The 20,297-nt window shown below is 37.5% G+C and overlaps 1 protein-coding gene and 1 long non-coding RNA gene across 7 annotated transcripts in view; one reads left to right on the top strand and one right to left on the bottom strand.

Annotated features, from left to right (window-relative positions):
* Positions 1-8,350: 8,350 nt before the first annotated feature.
* On the bottom strand, positions 8,351-11,243 carry LOC107562896 (uncharacterized). 6 transcript variants are annotated; one of them, XR_001606046.1, is made up of 7 exons: positions 11,197-11,221; positions 10,528-10,588; positions 10,219-10,239; positions 10,038-10,070; positions 9,909-9,945; positions 9,707-9,797; positions 8,351-8,663 (listed from the first exon to the last, which is right to left on the bottom strand). It is a non-coding gene; the product is annotated as an uncharacterized lncRNA (long non-coding RNA). The 6 variants fall into 6 exon arrangements; XR_001606044.1 differs by having other exon boundaries at positions 10,175-10,239; XR_001606043.1 differs by lacking the exon at positions 10,528-10,588 and having other exon boundaries at positions 10,175-10,239; positions 11,197-11,236.
* Positions 11,244-12,393: 1,150 nt separating this feature from the next.
* LOC107562895 (plexin-B1-like) overlaps positions 12,394-20,297 on the top strand; it is a 33,668-nt gene continuing 25,764 nt past the window's right edge. Inside the window, 9 exon segments of the mRNA XM_016247651.1 lie at positions 12,394-12,467; positions 12,743-13,886; positions 14,883-15,084; positions 15,087-15,156; positions 16,293-16,418; positions 16,512-16,644; positions 16,889-17,045; positions 19,066-19,174; positions 19,395-19,503. Of these exon segments, the coding sequence (XP_016103137.1) occupies positions 12,753-13,886; positions 14,883-15,084; positions 15,087-15,156; positions 16,293-16,418; positions 16,512-16,644; positions 16,889-17,045; positions 19,066-19,174; positions 19,395-19,503 (2,040 nt within the window). The 5' untranslated portion in view covers positions 12,394-12,467; positions 12,743-12,752.

Below are 20,297 nucleotides of genomic sequence, written 5' to 3' on the forward strand. Positions count from 1 at the left end.
TATTTATACAGCCTTTTATAGAGGCTGCTGTGCCACTATTTGAATGGGCTGCTGTACACTCTTAAAAATAAAGGTGCTTCAAAAGGTTCTTCACAGCGATGCCATAGAAGAACCATTTTTGGTTCCACAAAGAACCATTCAGTCAAAGGTTCTTTAAAGAACCATCTCTTTCTTACCTTTTTATAATCTGAAGAACCTTTTTTTCACCACAAAGAACCTTTTGTGAAACAGAAAGGTTCTTCAGATGTTAAAGGTTCTTTATGGAACCATTTAGACAAAAAGGTTCTTCTATGGCATCGTGAAGCACCTTTATTTTTAAGAGTGTAGGTCTATTAGGCTACGTTCATACTGTGTAAGCATTCGTGCTCAATTCCAATTTATTGATCAGATCAGATTTTTTGTATGGCTGTTCACATTATTTTTAAATGTGCCCAAAATCAGATTCCATTGTGAACAAATGACGGTCCTGAACTGAACCGCATGCATGCACAAAAGAACATTAACAAGACGGCATGAAGCATGCTGTCATACAGAAGCAAACATGGAGGCCACTGAAGTAAACGTTTACGAGTTCATTTATAGGTGATTTACCTGAGCAGGTGATAAGGAGGACGAAGGTGAGAAGACAAAGCAAAGTTTTTAAATATTTATGGTACAAACTCTTTAGCTTGTGTAGTATTGTTACTGTAATATACTGTAAACACCTCTCTCCACTGACTGCACCTGTGAACTGTCTGTCATATTCACAGAGTGATGAAAGAACTACCGGAGTATAAATTGGAGTGACAGCGCTCAATCAAGAGTGACGTAAAAGTCGCATGAATTCCGATATGACCGTTCAGACTGAGGTTTAATTGCAACACATCTGACCTGAGTCGTATTTAGGACTGCATATGGAAGTGGCCCATATCAGAATCCAGAATCCAAAAGATCAGATTCTATGTAGTATGTGTTGAGTCACATATGAACAAAAATTAGGCCACATTTTTCTGCAGTGTGAATAGCCTTATTATTGTGGCATCATTTTTTTCTCTGCCACTAAATGTCAAATGATTGTTTAATAGGTCAGATCAGTTTCCCATTTCCCATTTCCAGTTCGCTTTTTTAAAAGTTCCCTTTTGTGTAAATATGCATTGCAGTATTTTTTTTATTATTATTTTTTATTAGCTTTATGTTATATCAGACTAAGTTATATAAATTATGGTGTTTACTTATCTAAAACACCTTTTACACAGAGATTCCGGAAAGTTTCTGTAAAAATCGTTCTGGTAACTGTTTTGAGATTGTGGGATTTTAGTGCTGATGCTTAGTATTTTAGTATCCTGTCCTTACTTGAGACCTGTAAAATATTTGCCAGGGACCTGGTTTGCATCAAATTGGTATCTCTTATTCATGTTTTTGTATTCACCACTATTACTTTGCCTCACTGTCTGTCATAAATGTGCCATATAAGCAAAACTGTAACTCAAACAGAGGAATAATAATCAATCTATTTGTACTGAAAGATCTTTCTAAACACATCAGGTAAAATAGAACATTTTAGGGCATTTATTGATTGTTTTACTATGCTATTTCTTATAAGTGAATGTACAAGTAAATGTACAGAAGTAAACCAATGATTACAGAAGTGAACAATGTACACTTTGTTGTAAACAGTCAACTGTATCTCATAAAATATAAACTTGAAAGTAAAGAATACCTTTCTATCATTTGTTGCATGATCTCTTTGATAAATGACAATATATATATATATTAATATTTATAATGGGCTAGGCATCTCTCAGTGCAGACCCTGGAGCTCAGTTTGCATTCTCAGACAAGGGGGACTTCAGCCTGGCGTCACCCCCGCCAGGGTGTCGGGTTCTCGGTCCCGGCATCGCTCGAAAAAGCCCCTGGAGCTCAGCGTTCACGGTTACGGAGAACCAGAGTAGGGGGTGTCATCTTTCTCCCATGCCCGGCAGAGTGAGGCCATCTGGGCCCTGCGTCGCTCAAAAAAGCCTCTGGAGCTCAGCTTTCAAGGTTACGGAGAACCAGAGTGAGGCCATCTGGGCCCTGCGTCGGTGAGGGTACGTGGGCTAGGCAGCCCTCTTTTCGGCCCCTCGTTCCAAGTTATGGATCAAAATTCCAAGAAAATCGCATTCGTCTGATTTTATGCTCTCTAGTCTCTTATAGTTATTTGATTTATTTTATTTAGTGACCTCTTTGCACTCACAAACATTGTGTGAGTAAAATGTATGAATTAAAAGGATGTGTTCTGAGTACAATATATTCATTTAATGCTGTTTTATTTGAGGTTAAATGGGTTCCTAGTAGGGCTGTGCGATTAATCGAAATCGCGATTTGAGACGTTGCGATTTTCTAATCGCAAAGCCTGTAATATGGACGCGATATTATGCATGACTGCCAGCCTTGAGTTGCAGTCTTACTAACCAATAGAGTGAGCGCACCTCCGTTCTCCCCAATCAGCACTGCTCTAGCCAACTGCGTAAACACCCACCATTTATAAAAAAAAAAAAAACAAAGCGGGAGAGAGACAGAGTGGGATTATGGCGTTTACTGGGTCAGATCGATAGTTAGGCAAATTAAAACTAAAGAAAAACGTATGCAAGGTAAGCTTCGAAATGACAGACAACCAACAAAAAAGGTAATTTGCAAGAGCTGCGTCACAGCGCACATAAAAAGCTCCCGTATCGGTTCTGTTTTCAGTACTGGAGAATAAAAGATACATTCTTAGATGTTTTTGTTAGTACGTGAACGTTATCTTACACATTTGATCTCCCCAACAGATTAATTTGAAATAAGTTTATGATGCATATTCTCTCTTCCAAATTCAGATTTAGCCTGTCTCGTAATGCTCGTTTATACTCGCACCCGGCTCCGCACCGCAAGTCTCCACGAGCGCATCTGGCAGTATGGATGAGGCTTGACGCACGCGCGCAACCGGTGTCGACTCGCGCATGGCTCCGCGTTTAAAACAAGTGTAAATTCAGTCTAACTGCTTGCTAATTTCACTTGGATGAAATTAAACATTCAGCACATTTTCCACTTGTTCTTAAAATGAATAAATCAATGTAATGCTTTAATAATTGACTTAAGAAATACAGTTCTTTATTTATAAAAAATAAACAAATATTTTCTGTGAAATTCAGTAATTAAGTTAATTCTGTAAAAGTAGTTATACTATTATAATCTTGCCTGCTGAAAAAAACTAAACAATAGAACCCCTCCCAAAACACAATAACAAATTTAATGCATTTCAGGTTATAATGGGAATTGTATTGGTTTTAATGTAAACTATAATGGTGTCTATTTGATGGATTCTATTGGTGGGATGTAATCTGGCAGATGGCAACCAATAGAACAACAGTAATTCCTATTGGAATAATGCCCAAAATAAAAAGGAATTTTGTAATGGTTTAATGGAAACTATAAGAATTTGTGATGGTTTCTGTTGTATTTTTCAGCAGGGTAATGATACCCATACTGTGCTGCACATTATTGCCAATATTGAGCTGAAGCTTGACTTTGCAAATTTAAAATCGCAAATCAAATCGCAATCGCAATATCTGTAAAAAAAAATCGCAATTTGATATTTTCCCCCAAATCGCACAGCCCTAGTTCCTAGTTTAGTGGGCCCATGATGAATTATAGAAGTCAAGGGAGCTGTTATTTATAAGCCTGCTTAACTTAATCTTTGTGAGCATTGCTGTATTTTTTTTAAAACACAGAGTAGTCCTTAAAATACCAAGAAAAAAAATGGTAGAACATTGCACTTGATTTATTAATATTCTGATTTTAAAATTATCAGTATTAAATCATTATCACCACTAGATTCTAGTGAAATACCATCTTTTGGAGGGCATCTTAATCATGAATGTTTTGATGAGACTTTTACAGGGACTGTCATTACACGTTCTCCAAAATAACTTGAGAACATTTGATCTTCCCCGCATAAAAGTAAAATGACGGTAACAAATGTGTGTATTTGTTGTAAATCAAATAATTTCTTTCAGGGGTGCTCCGATTGATTGGCTACCGATCGCTATCGGCCGATAATCGCTTTGGGAAGTTTGACTGGTGGTCTCTATAAAGGCTGATCTCATAAATGGATCAAAAGCTGACGATGTGCCTGCCCTTAGAGGTTTGGCACGACATGGAGCAGCACAGTCTAATAATTATAATGCTGAAGGTGAGGTTAGGGTTGGGTATCGATTGTTTTTTTTGATACCGGTGCCAAATCGGTACTTTTAAAACCGTACCGGTGCCTGAACCGATACTTTAAAAAAAGAGCCACAAAAAAAACGATGGATAACATTAAAAAACATAAAAAATATTTAAAATAAATATACATAGCATTCACATGCTCTTCGGATGCTCTCATTTTCCGAGTTCCCTTACTCTAAGGATAATAAATGTATTTCACGATCTGGGTCTTTATTTAATACAAAACAGTATTTAATACAAAACCACGCATAATGTTTCTACTGTAACTCTGTCAATCACTCTGATATTTAGTTAAAATGAGTGAATTGACTGAGTGACTGTATGGTATGACACATGCTCTGTAATATGATTTATATGAAATTTTCTAATGAAAATAGCAACATGATCGTTTTATAAAGTATGCGTTCATCCCTACCCCCTTGACACTCTGTTTCAAGGGACAAGGGGAAGGGTGGAGGCGGAGGGGTAGGGGAAGGGGTATAAAATAGAACTGGGATTGGGCCGAAGTCTGCCGCCGTTTCACTTTTCATATGAAATTTAAAGGGGACTGACTCTGAGGCGATCACGAACTTGTGTACAGTTCATGGAGCTAATCGCTATAGCCCCGTTAAAAATGGCCTAGCCACGCCCATGCTTCTTACATCCATTTCGGAGAACCAGGACAAATATTTCAATCACTCAGGCATTTAAGTGGCACCGAACTGAGGCACTGAAATCTGCGTTCTGATTCGGTTCTAGTACATACCGGTTACATGGGTACCGGTACCATATTGGCACCGGGTTTCGGTACCCAACCCTAGGTGAGGTACAATTCATATTTCTTCATTATATAACTTACAAAGTAATTTGAAAACGTTCTGAGAGACATCATTTTGCAAACAGCATGAGTGAATCACTTTCCCTCTCTTTCCTTCTGAAAATGTGCGAATGGCTTCAAATCACCACATCGCGTCTGCACAGTTGACACAGGAATTGTCACTTGCACAATCGAGGCGGTATCACATTGTAACATAAAAGGGTTGGTTTATAATTTTTTGTGTTTATGGGGGGCAGTGTAATGCGTTCGTGCTTAGTTTATAAAAATATAATTATTTTCACATATTTTACCTTTATTCTACACCGCTGTTTCCAATAGACTTGTTTGGCATTGCTGGGAACCCCCACAAAAACGTCATAACCGTTTATGCCGTGGGGGAAAACAAACCATTTGAATTAACGCGCGGAGACCTTGTTAGGCGCTTGATTTTTACTTTTTGTGATGATTTCGATTGATTTCTGCTTGGTGCAATAACGAAAAGTTGCTGTGTGGAGTTCTGTACCACTAATAAGTTAAAAAACCTGATCTGAAGATGTATATTACTGATAAACAAGACGGACTACCGGAGGTAGCACTGAGCGGGTAGTACAGATTAGTGTTGGGTCATTCTTAAACGATTCGTTCATTTTGAACAAATCTTTAATGTGACTCGGGAAGAACGAGTCGTCTTGGGGAGTGATCCATTCAGTCACGCATGCGCAACATCCTATAGGTTCTGTACTGGAATTAGTCAAGTAGTTCACCTGGTTCGAGTCTTCGGGTTTTTCCGAGTCGTTCGTTCATCACATGACAGACACATACGTTTACCCTATGCAGTCTGAGCCGGAAAGAGAATTGATTAGTTCATCTCTCGAGTCTTCGGGTTTTTTGAGTCGATCGTTCATCACGTGACAGACCCATAAGCCCAAACCCGAAGACTTGTCAGATAAGAGGTGGTGAGCTAATCATAGACTGAAGACTCAGGTAAACAATGAATTAATCTTTTCTGTTTCTTATAGCAGTTTTGTATTGTTTGTAATGTGATCAACGTTTGCGTAAGTAGTAGACATATTAGGGAAGTAGCACGTAACATTTTAATTATATTTTGTTAAAATGAACGAAATGACTCGAAAAAAGATTTGTTAATTTTGCTGAACGAGACTCAAAGGTCCGAGTCGGTAAAATGATCCGAACTTCCCATCACTAGCACAGATAGGCTACACTACTTACCCTGCAATGATCTGTCATTAGTCCTGTCCCACTGCACCGCCACCCATTTCTAATGGGGCTTACAGTAACCCTCCTTCGCATCACAATCAAATAAATCTCACTCCCTGATATTTTGTGATGTCATAATCTATTAAAACATTTATTTCAAATTATTATACACAATCCCTTACGAAAATTAGCAATGGTATTACTATAGTAAAAGTATAGGAGGCTAACCATGTTTTTTTTTTTTAGCGTTTTTATTACCAATTGTAGCCTATAACCACAGTTTTACTACAAACACCATGGTTAAACTATGGTTAGTGTAGCAAAACATTGTTTTTACCATGGTTTCACTATAGTAACCAATAGCCATGTTTTTTGGTATTTTATATACATATTTTCATTTTACGGCATATATTTGTGAAAATGATTAGCCGCAGCACACACCACATAGAATAATGCTGCGCATTTCAAGGCACTTCATTGGACCTTAATGTTACCTGTTTTTAATATATCAATAAGAAAGTACGACAGGCTTTTACTCAAGTCTTTATCACTTTATTTAAATTAAGCAAAACAAAACGACAAATGTTTACTTTCACAAGCCATCTCGTATAGGCTTGTAGTAAGCTGTCTCTTGCTCAATTAGGTAACAAAAAATGTCAGGAAACAACACCTCTGGCCTTTCGGTTGGGTCGTTTGTCCAGTCACAGATACCGTATGGACAGTCTTACCCAATACGGCTCAGTTTTTATACGTATGTTGCTCTGTCGAGCGGCAGAAATTATTTTATGTAGGCCATTCTGAGTCAACACCATGCTTTTCCAATGAGGGGGAAAGGACTGTTTTCCCCCACGCCGACTCCGCCCACACAGCTATGACGCGACACCGATCAAGTCTATGTCAACAAAATGGTCTGCTGAGTTTTTGATTCTATGAAGCCCCTCCCTCAGAAATATGCAATCGGGCCCAGATTGGTTATAGCTGGCCCAGTGTGTTAACTGCCTAGTGCACGTTGTCCGGAAATGTCACGCCCCCTTACCATCATGGGTAGCTGCATGTTCCCGGGGGCAGGGTTTATGTAAACATCGGGGTTAGTGATGTCACAAACCAGGGAAGAAGCTTGTTGTAGTCCCTACCAGCCTTTTTTTGTAGTCCTTAAACAGTGATTTCTTTAAACGAAATATCTCCTTTTGCATTGAACTTTGAGCGTCGTAACTTTGCAGACACTGTTTATGCTCTAACAGCAACATTATACACTAACTAAAGTTAAAAAAGAGAAATCATAATCAACCACCCCTTTAAACCATTCAGCACTCGCACGCTCTTTTAGAGATGTGCACTCATGCGCACTTAAAGCACACACACGTAAGTCCGCCTCACATACAGCTCACGAAATCAGGCCTGTGCTGTGTGTAAGCTGTTGTGCAATAATTGCCGCATTATAAAAACAAAAATGCACTGCATGGTCAAAGATTTAGGTGAGATAATTATATATTTTTGAAAAATGTCAAAAAATGCCTCCCCTCCACCCCTATAAATAATTCTACATGATAAAAAGAAGGCTTCAAAAAGATTGGTATCGGTAATCGTATCGGCAGATACCGTTTCCTGTGATCGACTCGAAAAATCAGGAGCATCCTAAATTTCTTTTAATGCTTTGTCTTTTTAAAAATATATTTCAAAATAAAAGAACAAGTGATCTTATATAGGATGTGGATTTATTAGCTTCACTTGCCCTATACCAGGGACGTTAATTTCAAATGCCTTGCTGTCTTTGCAAATTATATATTCTTATATATTATATATTCAAAACAATGAGAACACAACAAACTAGGGGTGCTCTGATTGATCGGCTACCGATCACTATCGGCCGATAATCGCTTTGGGATGATTGATCGGTGGTCTCTAAAAAGTCAGTTCTCAAAAAAACGATCTCAAGCTGATGATGCTGCCGTGAGAGGTTTGGCACGACATGCAGCGTCACCGTCTCAGTCTCTGTCCGGCGCGGGTAAAATAATTATAATGCTGAAGGTGAGGTACTCACCTTAATATTTGCATTTGTTTGAAACATTTCAAATGTATTTTTTTCTTGCAGTGCTTATAAACATGGTTTTAATATTAAGAACCGTACACAACCTGCCAGTGCATGCTAATGTGTGAATGCCAGTATATGTATACAACAAGGGCACAAAAGTAGCAAAAAACTGCCAAGAAACTGTCATACAAAGCTGAAAATACACTCATACCTCATGGGAAACAACCACTGAGAAAAGCTTGAAAAAAACACACATACATGTCCATTACAGTCCTTTTTTTTTCTTGAACATTTAAAAGGAGAAAGGTGTCCTGCAGTGCACCATCGTAGTCTTCGTATTAGGAGGACAGCTTGCACGCCTTTCTTGTGTGTATGAAGTGTCTCACCATGAGCCTTTAAAATCAGAAAATAACAGTAAAAATATGCTGCTTTTGTGAGTAATAGGAATGTAACAATGTACTCAAAGTCGGTTGAAAATCAAAGCAAATATGTGCTGCAAGTTGATTGAGACATTAAACAAATCAAGATATGCGTTTTAAACACCAAGGGCTGCTGAAACTGTATACTGTGACCGTGCTTTACAAGCACCATAGCAGCAAACATTTCGGCAAGTTAATAAATAGTAGCAAAAATGATGGCGGCAGTGGCAGGGTAGATTTTTGATGAGGTGGCAACAGACAAAACAAAAACTGTGTAAATACACATACAATGTCATAAAGGGTTTGTTCAATCAAAAATGAAAATTCTGTCATCAATTACTCACCCTCATATAATTTCAAACCCATAAGACCTTTGTTCATCTTCAGAACACAAATGAGGATATTTTTGATGAAATTCGAGAGCTTTCTGACCCTCCATTGGCAGCAAAGCAACTAAAACATTCAAGGTCCAGAACGGTAGGAAAGACATCTTTAAAGTAATCCATGTGACTCTGGTTTAACCTCAATTTTATGAAGCAATGCACGTGCTTTGTTTGTGCAAAAAACACATTTTACCGCTTTATTTTCTAAAAATATTGATCTGCCACACACGCTCATAAGAGCATCATGACGCATGTATGTTGTGTTCACGCTAGAGTTAACATTTGTAGCATGAACAAGTTTTGAATAATATTTTAATGTAAATAAAGTGGTAAATAAATTTTTTTTGGACAAACATAGCACTCGTGTTGCTTCATAAAATTGAGGTTAAACCACAGGAGTCACATGGATTACTTTAATGATGTCTTTCCTACCGTTCTGGACCTTGAATGTTTTAGTTGCATTGCTGCCAATGGGGGAACAGAAAGCCCTCAGATTTCATCAAAAATATTTTTGTTTGTGTTCTGAAGATGAACAAAGGTCTTACAGGTGTGGAACGACATGAGAGTGAGTAATTAATGACAGAATTTTCATTTTTGGGTGAACTATCCGTTTAATAGGCCAAACCACACTGACCGGTGGATCTGCATCTCCAATCGCAGCGAAATCGTTTCCTCGCTCCTACATCTTCCACCCTATGACCCGGACACCGATCGAACTCAGCTGTCTAATGATAGAAATGTAGGGGGAAAAAAAATCAGAAGTAGTTGAAATGTTGGCTTATCTTATTAAGATATGGTTTATATTATTTTATTTAGTACATAAATGCAAAACTTACCCTTCATCAAGTCTCAGACTCATAGTCAAATGTTTGCCTATAAAAAGAGAAAAACATATGTATGGGGGGAAAAAAACAAAAAAAAACTTTAAAGTGGTTCAAATATTGGTACAGAAATGCAAAACTCACCCTTCATCCAGTCTCAGACTCTCAAGCGTGTGCCTGTAAAAAAACCCCAAAAATTATTCAACTTAAATGTACTTGTAAACAACACACACACAATCAAAGACATTTCCTATACAACAGCCTCATAACCCTTTAATAACCTGAGTTGCCTAAAAAAAACATTAAGATGGATGGTGATCCTCACTGTAATGTGCTCAGTCATAGCCTACAAAGGGAGGTAAACGGGGAATTGTTGGTTAATTGCTAATTACAGTTAAGCCCAAAGATGTAAGCTACACAACACTTTTACAGACTTTTTGTTCATGATTAAAATATGACCGATTCATACAACATAATGCATTTGTTTGCATTTACTGTTACCTGTAATCTGTTACCAGTAAGCAATTTGCAATCGTAAAACAAAATTATATATAAAATATATGATGATGGCCAATAAAATAACAAATGGCACAGAAAACGAGCTTGTGAGGAACAGATGTAACGTTAGGCCTACAGTGCGTCCAACTGAATGTAACGTTTAACATGTCGGTTGTTCGGCTGACAAAAACGTCTTTCTAAAAAAGTTGTCACAAATGAACAAGGTTAACAATTGTTTGGTCTTTTAAATCATATTAATAAGTTCCATATGTTCATCTAACGTTAGTTTGAATAGAACAAACTGACAAAACTGGTGACGATTAGTTCATGCGTCGTAGAAAACAGCTCGGGCGTTGTCTACCTCAAGTTAACTTATATTATCCTAGCTTGAACGGTTGATAAAAAAAATAAAATAATTTTTAAAAAACACTTAACTTTAGTAACGAATACCAACTCAAATGCACGAAGCCTGACTGGGATAAACTTCCAGTGGGCGCGAAAATGCCGAGCCTGCTCAGCAAAGCCAACTGGTACCCACTTTAACGGTAAAATACACCTATAATCGCTCAAATTGCCCATCTTAACGATGTTTAACAGGTGGAGAAACAAATGTGTCAAATTTCAAACGTTACATTACAATCTGCAGGCTAATGCAGCACAGCACAGCGGCCACCGTATCAGAAATGCAAAACTTGAAAGGTAAACACAGTTCGGAAAACAATGACAGAGCATAACTAATTCTGCTCTATTCTGCTAAAATGAACAATAATCTCCCAAAAATGATGTTACACAAGTATTCACTCACCTCATCCACGCTGAATATGCTTCTTCACGTGCAGCCCAACGCACAGCGTCCTCAAGTTCATGAGTTGTTCGTCTGCAATTCCTCCGCGGTTTAGTTAGTTGCACTGCGATGTCTCAAGTTTCAAACATGAGTCTAATGTCTAGATTTGCTAAAAAAAAAAATTTCTTGGAAAGGACTCTGATATTAAATTAATGCACAAATTTGACTCCTGCGCATGAATCCATGTTCAGAGATTTGGCCGGTTAGTGCCAAAAAGCTACAACTTAAAATGTTAAGTTCACTGAACTAAATTGGGCTCCTTGAATTTCAGTAACATTAAACTGACTTAAAAAATCAAGTTGAATCTAGTATAACTTATAAAAAAAGTTGAAATTGCTTAAATGTATTTTTATGAGTTAAAGTAACTTAAAAACATAAGTTGTCATGGCTTTTTCATATTATCATTTTTTACAGTGAATCCAAATATTTTTATCAAATCCGCTAACTTGTTTGAAGAACCAAATTAGCCAGAGATCAGTTATCATGATTAAAAGATCTGGCATCTGTCAAATCATCGCAGATGTATTAAACGAGGTACGAAGAACGAACCCCATATTCCAGCTGAAATGAAAACTAGTAAACGCCAATAATTTTTGTTCCTTTTTTTTACACAATTATTTAGATTATCAATTGATAATGACTTCTTTTCATGTGGTTTCTTACAATACTATTCTATGACCTCAACATATTTTTTCCATAGTGCTTGATTTGTAAACTAATACATTTTGACATTTGCATTACATAACCAGCCCCATATGTATGGCTTTCCTGACATGGTAAACTTGCTCGGTAGCTCACCTGGTACAGTGTTGCACTTGCTATGCAGATCAAAGAGCTCAAAGCCTTGTAGAAGAATTAACCAAAATAATAAAATGTTGCCACAGTCACGTTTAACAGTTCTGGAGAAAATTGAACGCAAATATTTTTCAAAAATGTATACAGGCATGTTTTATTCTTGACACTGGGCTTACAGTGACTCTTGTGAACTTGTCACCTGAAAAGTGCAGTGAAATGTACCAGGAGCAATGTATTTACTGTTTTGCAGAACATAATTCCAATGAGCCTGGGTTGTGACGTTTTGTAAATATCCCAAAATGTTAAACTTCCTCAAGATTAAGTTTTTTTTAAAACTGTTCTCTCTCTTTCTGTTTGTGATATAGGTTTAGCCGATGGGGACGTGTATTTGACTGTGTTTTGTGTGTATGCATGTCACCCCTGCAGATCAAACCCTGGTAAGAAAATTTGGTCAACAATGTCTCTGTTTTGCTCTTTCTCTGATTACAGTAAATTAAAAAGTGAATTTGTCATTTTTATATTGTGACATGCTGTGACATGACATATGTGGCATAATTTCTTGATTTGTGTTAATGGGATATTATGTTGTTTTAATAACATTTACAATGTTTACACTGATGTTTAAATAATTGGGGTTGTTATTATGATGTAATTTTCACTGTTATTGTTTTCTTTTTTCTCTCTTTTATCCTCTTTCTCTCTTTTCTCTTAGAATAGTTGACATGCCACCTGGGATGGTGTGTGTGTTCTCTTCTCTTTTCTCCATATTGTGTTGCGTGGTCACCCAGAGCTCTGCTTCTTCCAGCCATCACCCCACTTTCTTGCGCAATGATACGTACTTTGAGCACCTGGCTTTGCATCCTGACCCTAAATTGGGTCGGGTCTATTTAGGCGCCCGTGATCGGCTTTACCAGCTTTCTTTCGATCTTCAGCTTGAGGCAGAGGAAGAGACGGGGCCTGTGATAGACAGCCGTGACTGCTTGCCCCCAATTAGTGACACAAACTGCCCACAGGCAAAATGGACCAATAACCACAACAAGCTCCTACTCGTGGATCCTTATAGTCAGGAGCTCATCAGTTGTGGAAGTGTTTATCAAGGAATATGTCAGAAACGAAGTTTGGATTCAGTGGGGAAAGTGCTTTTCTCCGCAGAGAGGCCTGTGGATACGCAGTATGTGGCGGCTAATGACCCCAATGTCTCTACAGTAGGACTTGTGGCACTCACTAGAGGCCGTGGGAAACAACAGCCAGTCCTGTTTGTGGGGCGGGGTTACACCAACAGCCAACCCCCAATATCTACTCGAAACTTAGTTATGGAGCCTGTTTTCTCATATGAAGAAACTTCAAAGTTAGCGGTGGCTGGGAGGCTTTCTGAGTATGATCATCATTTTGTAACATCATTTACCCATCGCTCGTATGTCTACTTCATGTTCTATCGGAGGGACTTACAGTCACCGTCGAGAGAATATCGCACATATGTTTCCCGTATGTGTTTGGATGATACTGCATATTATTCATATGTAGAAGTTCCATTAAGCTGCCGTTCAGCTGGAGGAAAGAATTATAACCTTCTACAAGCTCTACATGTAGGCCTACCAAAGTTAGATAAGGTTATGGGAAAAGAAAGTACAGCTGCTTCAGAACAAGAGGTCCTTTTGGGGGTGTTTTCGAGCCATTTCGCTTCTTCCAGTCGGCCAAATGAAGAGTCTGCGGTATGTGTGTTTTCACTTGAGGAAGTGGATAAACGTATTGATGCTACAAGAGATCTGTGCTACACTGAAATGGGTCGTGCAGATGGACAGGAGGTTGCATATATCGAGTATGAAGTCAAATCAAACTGTGCCAATCTTCCAACGGTGAGTTTACTGCTTCAGACAACAGTTGTGAACAGCTTCCAAGTCCCACTGTTACAATCTTAAAAGCATTTTCTTTAGAGCTATACAGTCAAGTCCTCTTTATCAGTTTGAACAAACACGGTCTCAAAATGATAGACCCTACCCTGGTCACAGGAAACCCATTTTACTACCAGGTGTAAACCGCAATGTGTCTCTTTTGGCCACTTGTGATTCATGAATGTTAGTGGAGTTATAGCTATAAGTGGAAAATAGCTATAAGGTTAGATTAGGTTGGTAACTGAGGTTGTAGTTTCAGATCCTGCATCACTGTGCCCCTGAACATAGCAGTTAACCTCTTCAGGGGAAGGAAAACTATAATTGAACAAGGCTTCATTCTATGATGACATAAAAATTCCACCACCCCAGTTGTGTAGCCATAAATAAATATTCTAAACTGGTCCGGAGAGGGTAGCTAACAACAGTTATTTAAAAAATCAGAGTAACAACAGTGTTAAAAGTAACAAGAAATCATTCTAATATGCTGATTTGTTATGGTTGTGTTGCTTAAAGGGTCATATGATGCGATTTTTCAAGTTTTCCTTTCTCTTTGGAGTGTTACAAGCTGATTGTGCATAGATAAGATCCCTGTGTGATGCTGTGTCCTTTGTTTTTTTTTTTAGGATTCTCTGATGAACAAAGTTTGAAGAAGAGCATTTGTTTGAAATAATAGAAATGGTCTTCTTTACTGACATTTTTGATACATTTTATACATTGTTGCTGAATAAAAGTTTGCATTTCTTTCAACAGCAACAACAAATACGATTTTTTTTTTTTTAAATGTTATGGGTAGTTTTATTTAGGCTTGAGATATAAACAACTAATCTTTACTCCTTCTATACTACTGTGTAGCAGTGTGCAAAACATTGTTTTTATGTTGACTTTATACCTTAAAAGGTATTTGACATGACTTGTGATTGTTAAGCTTTGTTTTAATCTTTGACTTTCGTCTCTCTGTAGAACACTTTGGATGCTTACCCATGTGGCTCTGATCACACCCCTAGTCCAATGGCAAGCCGGGCGCTTGTGGAAGCTGAGCCAATATTTGACAGTCCATCTGTCCGTCTCACTGCTGTGGCTGTGAGTGTAAGGGAGGAACATACTATTGCGTTTCTAGGAGACTCCCAAGGAAACTTACACAAGGTATAGAAACGTTTTCAAGGAATGAGGTGTACATTTATAGTCATTTAATTGCATGCGATTCTTCCATTATTCTTAGTTCTTTTCTGAGGCAAAACTACTTCAGAAAATGTCTTCGTTGTATTGCATTAGGTTGTAAATAAGGCTGGTTATTTTGGAGGAGAAACTCATGAAAATATGAGATTATCTTATTTAAGTAATGGTACAATTTTGAGGAGAAACCCACCATCTGATGTTAAGTGCATCATTACGAATGGTCTTCATTAACATACAACCTGAGGCTTAAATAGTCATCATCAGTATTTTATGCATTTTCTCTTTCTCTTTTTCAATATACCTATACTATATGTCAATATACAGACCTGAATTATGTGAGACAGTTCACTTAGAGCAGTCTTACACTAATGTTACAGAGGTAGTCTATATTTATGTAGACTTAAGGTACTAAAACCTAAACTATAGAAATAGAAAGCCTAAATTTTGCCATAGTTGATATGTAAAACTTTATTATTAGTTAGTGGGAGTGTGTCTCTCTGTTTTAATAAGCAAAGTCTTGGTGGGATAATTGCGTAAATGTAATGCATGGTGGTACAGTATATCCATTGTTATGGTTTTATCCATCATATAATTAACATAAAACATGAACATATAATTAGCCCATCTCTTTGTGCATATGTTTAGTGCAGCTTGGGTAGTGGTGAAGAATGAATTCGCAAAGATAAAAAAGAAAACATGTTTTCTAAAGCAGTTTCTCAATATGGGATGTGTGATCCTCATTCTGTTAAAGCCCATATTTGGGCCCTTGTTATGCCATGTTGTCTACAAAAGAAAGCTTCAAAAGAAAAATAAATAAATAAACATATACATAAAAAAATAAGGGTGATATGATGACGTATGACTATTTTAATGCTTAGTCTCTTAGAAAAACATTAATAAACAGTACTCAAACAACATTTTGAAAAAAGTGTCTTATGCGCACTAATACTGTGATTACTTGATTAAAACTGTAATAATGTGAGCTATTATTACAATTTAAAATAACTATTTAACTAGTTTATATATTTTACAATGTGATTTATTCATGTGAAGGCAAATATGAATTTTCAAAAGCCATTACTTTACATGATCCTTCAGAAATCATTCATCAAATAAATGCAGCCTTGGTGAGTCTGTGTAGTATATAATTTTGTCATTATTTGTATTTCCCTGCTGTTTTTATTCATTAATTATCATTTTTATTACTGTGCTCACACAGCTAGAGAAGAGGTCTGTAGCAGAGTGTGAAAAGCATTTGGATTGTCAGTCCTGCCTGTTGGCTCATGATCCATATTGTGGCTGGTGTGTTCTGGAGGGGAAGTAAGTTCATATTTGAAAAGAACCTCATATACAGAATGTTTTATTTTGAATAATTGGATACTTGAACTAGAACATTGTGTCTTTATGCATCAGGTGTGGGCTTCGTAGCGAGTGTGTGCGTGGGGATCAGAAAGATCAGTGGCTTTGGAGCTTTGATATAGAGCAACAATGCCTGAGCGTGACGTTTCTCAATCCATCCAACATCAGCCGAGAGGAGAGGAGAATTGTGTGTTTCACATATTAACGCATTTTTAAAAAAAGATCCAGTTTAAAAAGTTAGCCTAATTCAGTAGTACACGTTACATTTCGATAAAATACCAGATGCATATATTTATATAAGCTTAGTTCACAGTGACCATTATTGAGCACACAAACAACAACAACCAACTCTCTGCCTTCAATTCTTAAAAATCCAAATTGACTTTGTCTCTTATTCCATCTCTCTCTATATTTCTTTTGCTCACTTTTAGATCTTTTTATCCATCCCTGGTCTTCCCAGTCTAGAGCGAGGAGAGCATTACTCTTGTGTCTTCCAGGACAGGTCAAGTTTAGCTGTTGTCACAGAGAGTGGTGTCACTTGCTCTTCTCCACATGTATATACATTGCCATCTGTGTTACCTAGTCAAGGTGAGAATATTGCTAGCTAAATTGTTATGTATGTTTAACACATTTGTTTTGACACAGGAGGCCTGGCCAGTAAGACATCAAAAACCTAATAGAAATAAACATGGTCTAGTGTTTCATGAGCCGTACAATCCAACATATGGTGATGCTCAGGGCTGGACTGGTAATCAGGCATACTGGGCATTTTCCCAGTGGGCCGACGCACTTAAGGGGCCGACAGAATGTTGTTGTTTTTTTGCCAAGGATCATCACGCACGGGCAGCCAGTGGCCCATTGGTTTGTCTCCTGTATTGACAGCATAAACCACCCAATCACAATGCGCTATAGATGGAACGATTAAGTATTTTGCTCCGCCTATATAAAGATCGCTTCACCCCAACTTCTTCCTCGTCGGCTTTTCCCACGTTTTCATAGCAGATTTATCAAGAACAGGCTTGCCCTGTGGTGAGTGATGCTGGCCAAAGAGCCAGGCAGGAGGAGGAGAGGAGAGTAGTTGAATATGTAAAGCGCTTGATAGGGACTCGCAGCGGAGGCAGGCATCTAACCTATCCTAATGTGTGTGCGCGCCATGAGTGTAGAATACAAAGCACTTTTTAATCAAACGTAAATTCGTCCCGTGATTCAAGTCAAGTGTGTTCATAGAGGTTTCCATGGGTCAATGCGAATAAATCTAGATTTAAATAAAAAAAGACACGATATTGTCGGACCTGACGTTTTATTCTTATCCAAAACAACTATGCAATGATACATATCTACGCTAACAGTTAAAAAATATTTGAACAGTAAGATTTTTTATGTTTTTTAAAGAATTCTCTTCTGCTCACCAAGCCTGCATTTATTTGATCCAAAGTACAGCAAAAAGCAGTAATATTGTGAAATATTTTTACTTTTTAAAATAATTGCTTTCTATTTGAATATATTTTAAAATGTAATTTATTCCTGTGATAAAAGCTAAATTTTCAGCATCATTACTCCATTTTTCAGTGTCACATGATCTTCAGAAATCATTCTAATATGCTGATTTGCTGCTCAAGAAACATTTCTGATTATTATTATTACTATCAATGTTTAAAACAGTTGAGTACATTTTTTTTCAAGATTCTTTGATGAATAGAAAGATCCAAAGATCAGCATTTATCTGAAATAAATAGATTTCATAACATTATACACTATACCATTCATGTGATACAGGCATTTATAATGTTACAAAATATTTCTATTTCAGATAAATGCTGTTCTTCTGAACTTTCTATTTATAAAAAATGCCAGGGCCGATTTTTTGTCCCAGTCCAGCCCTGGTGATGCTAAAACAATTTTAATGACATTGCTTGAAGACACCAGAAAAGCAACAATATATTTGAAGAAGCTTAAATTTGCACACCTCTAGGGGGAAAAAGACGGAATTAACCCCCCCCCCCCCCATCTGTTTCATTTAATAAACAAATGATCACATTGACCAGGTTACTGATTAACATAGCTGTGCTTATGACAAAAACATGTGCTGCTTCTCTGATCAGAAATTACAAATTGAAATTGAATCGAATGCTTCAAGACAAATGGGAGAAATTTTTAAATCACATTGCTTGAGTTTCCATAATATATTTAGTAATAAAGGGATAGTTTACCTACAAATGAAAGTTATTCACCCTCATGTTGTTTCAAACATGTTTGCACTTCTTTCTTCACAAAAGATAATTTGAAAAATGTGTTTTTGTTTTGTTTTGTGTTCCACAGTTGAACAAAAAGTCATAAAAGTATTGAACAATGTGAGGGTGACACTTCCCATCCCATTTAAAAAAACAACCACAAATATTTTCAACTGAAATCATTTAAACCCCCCACTCCTGCTAGATGAAATCCCAGCAAGTCCAAACCTGGCTGGTAGTATGTGTAATCAAAGATGAGCCAGTGAGACAGAAATGATAAGATGAAAGTGAGAAGCCCAAACAGTCATGGCTGTATAACAATCATGACTCTACAGGAATCTCTTCTTGCTAATCTCTTCTTCTTCCTTCTGAATCAGATTTTTTTACAGTCACTCTGTCTCTTCGGTTCCATGATGTTGTTGTGACTTCTCGGGAATTCACCTTTTATGATTGCACAGCAGTCAAACAGCTTGCGGGAAGCATGCCGTGAGTTACAAACACCGCACATATTGTGGGCACAAAAAACTGAATTCTACACTTATTAAAGCCTCTGTCACATAAAAAAAAATCCAGTGATGCATGGTCATTAAGTTTTATAATGAAGTGTAATTAACTTGGTTTTAAAATTTAAAACTAAGATGTATATTTTTATCTATATACACTACCTCTAGGTAATGTGTTTGGATGCACTTTCTTTCTTTTGCAGCTGCCATGGTTGTGTGCAGAGTCGCTGGGGATGCAACTGGTGTGTAAACCAACATATGTGTACCCACAAGGGTGTGTGCGATAAGGGACTGATAATCTATAATGAACATGTAAGTCATTACATCATCAGCAGTGCCTTCTCTCTATGCTTTTGTTTTGATGTGTGGTGAAAATTACGTGTCTCAAACATGAGAACAGTGTTTCATGCAGAATTATGTGAATAATTGGTAAACAAAACACATCTTACCAGTTTCTTCAAAGAACCAGGGGGCAAATTCACAAAACATTCTTAAGAATAAAATGATTCTTAATTGCTATGCATGTACTTCTTAAAGGGGTCATATGGTGCGATTTCAGTTTTTCCTTTCTCTTTGGAGTATTACAAGCTCTTGGTGCATAAAGAAGATCTGTAAAGTTGCAAAGACTAAAGTCTCAAATCCAAAGAGATATTCTTTATAAAAGTTAAGAGTCAGCCACGCCTACCTAAAACGCTTCGTTCTAACACGCCCCCACATGTCTACGTCACGATGTGGGAAGATTTGCATAATGCCGCACAAATGTTCATGCAAAGAAAGAAGGCGTAACTTTTATTCTCGCTGTAGTTTTGTAGTTGCCGCCGCCACCATGTCGTGAAGGCGCTGTGTCATGGTTTTATGTTTACGTGGCACGATGCAACGCAACTCGTAAAAAGACAGTATAAGTCATTATAATCCGTAATTATGTCCCCACTGGATGCAACAGATGCCTCGTTTATAATGGGTTTTATTGGTTTTGAATCGTCGCTCCGGCCAGACAGAGCATCACAGTATGATAAGGGAAATAACATTTCCGTCACACACTTGAGGTATTCGGCCAATCACAACGCACTGGATAGCTGGCCAATCAGAGCACACCTCGCTTTTCA

This window comes from Sinocyclocheilus grahami, unplaced genomic scaffold (assembly GCF_001515645.1).
Source record: "Sinocyclocheilus grahami isolate Dianchi unplaced genomic scaffold, SAMN03320097.WGS_v1.1 scaffold846.1, whole genome shotgun sequence".
Classification (NCBI taxonomy): domain Eukaryota; kingdom Metazoa; phylum Chordata; class Actinopteri; order Cypriniformes; family Cyprinidae; genus Sinocyclocheilus; species Sinocyclocheilus grahami.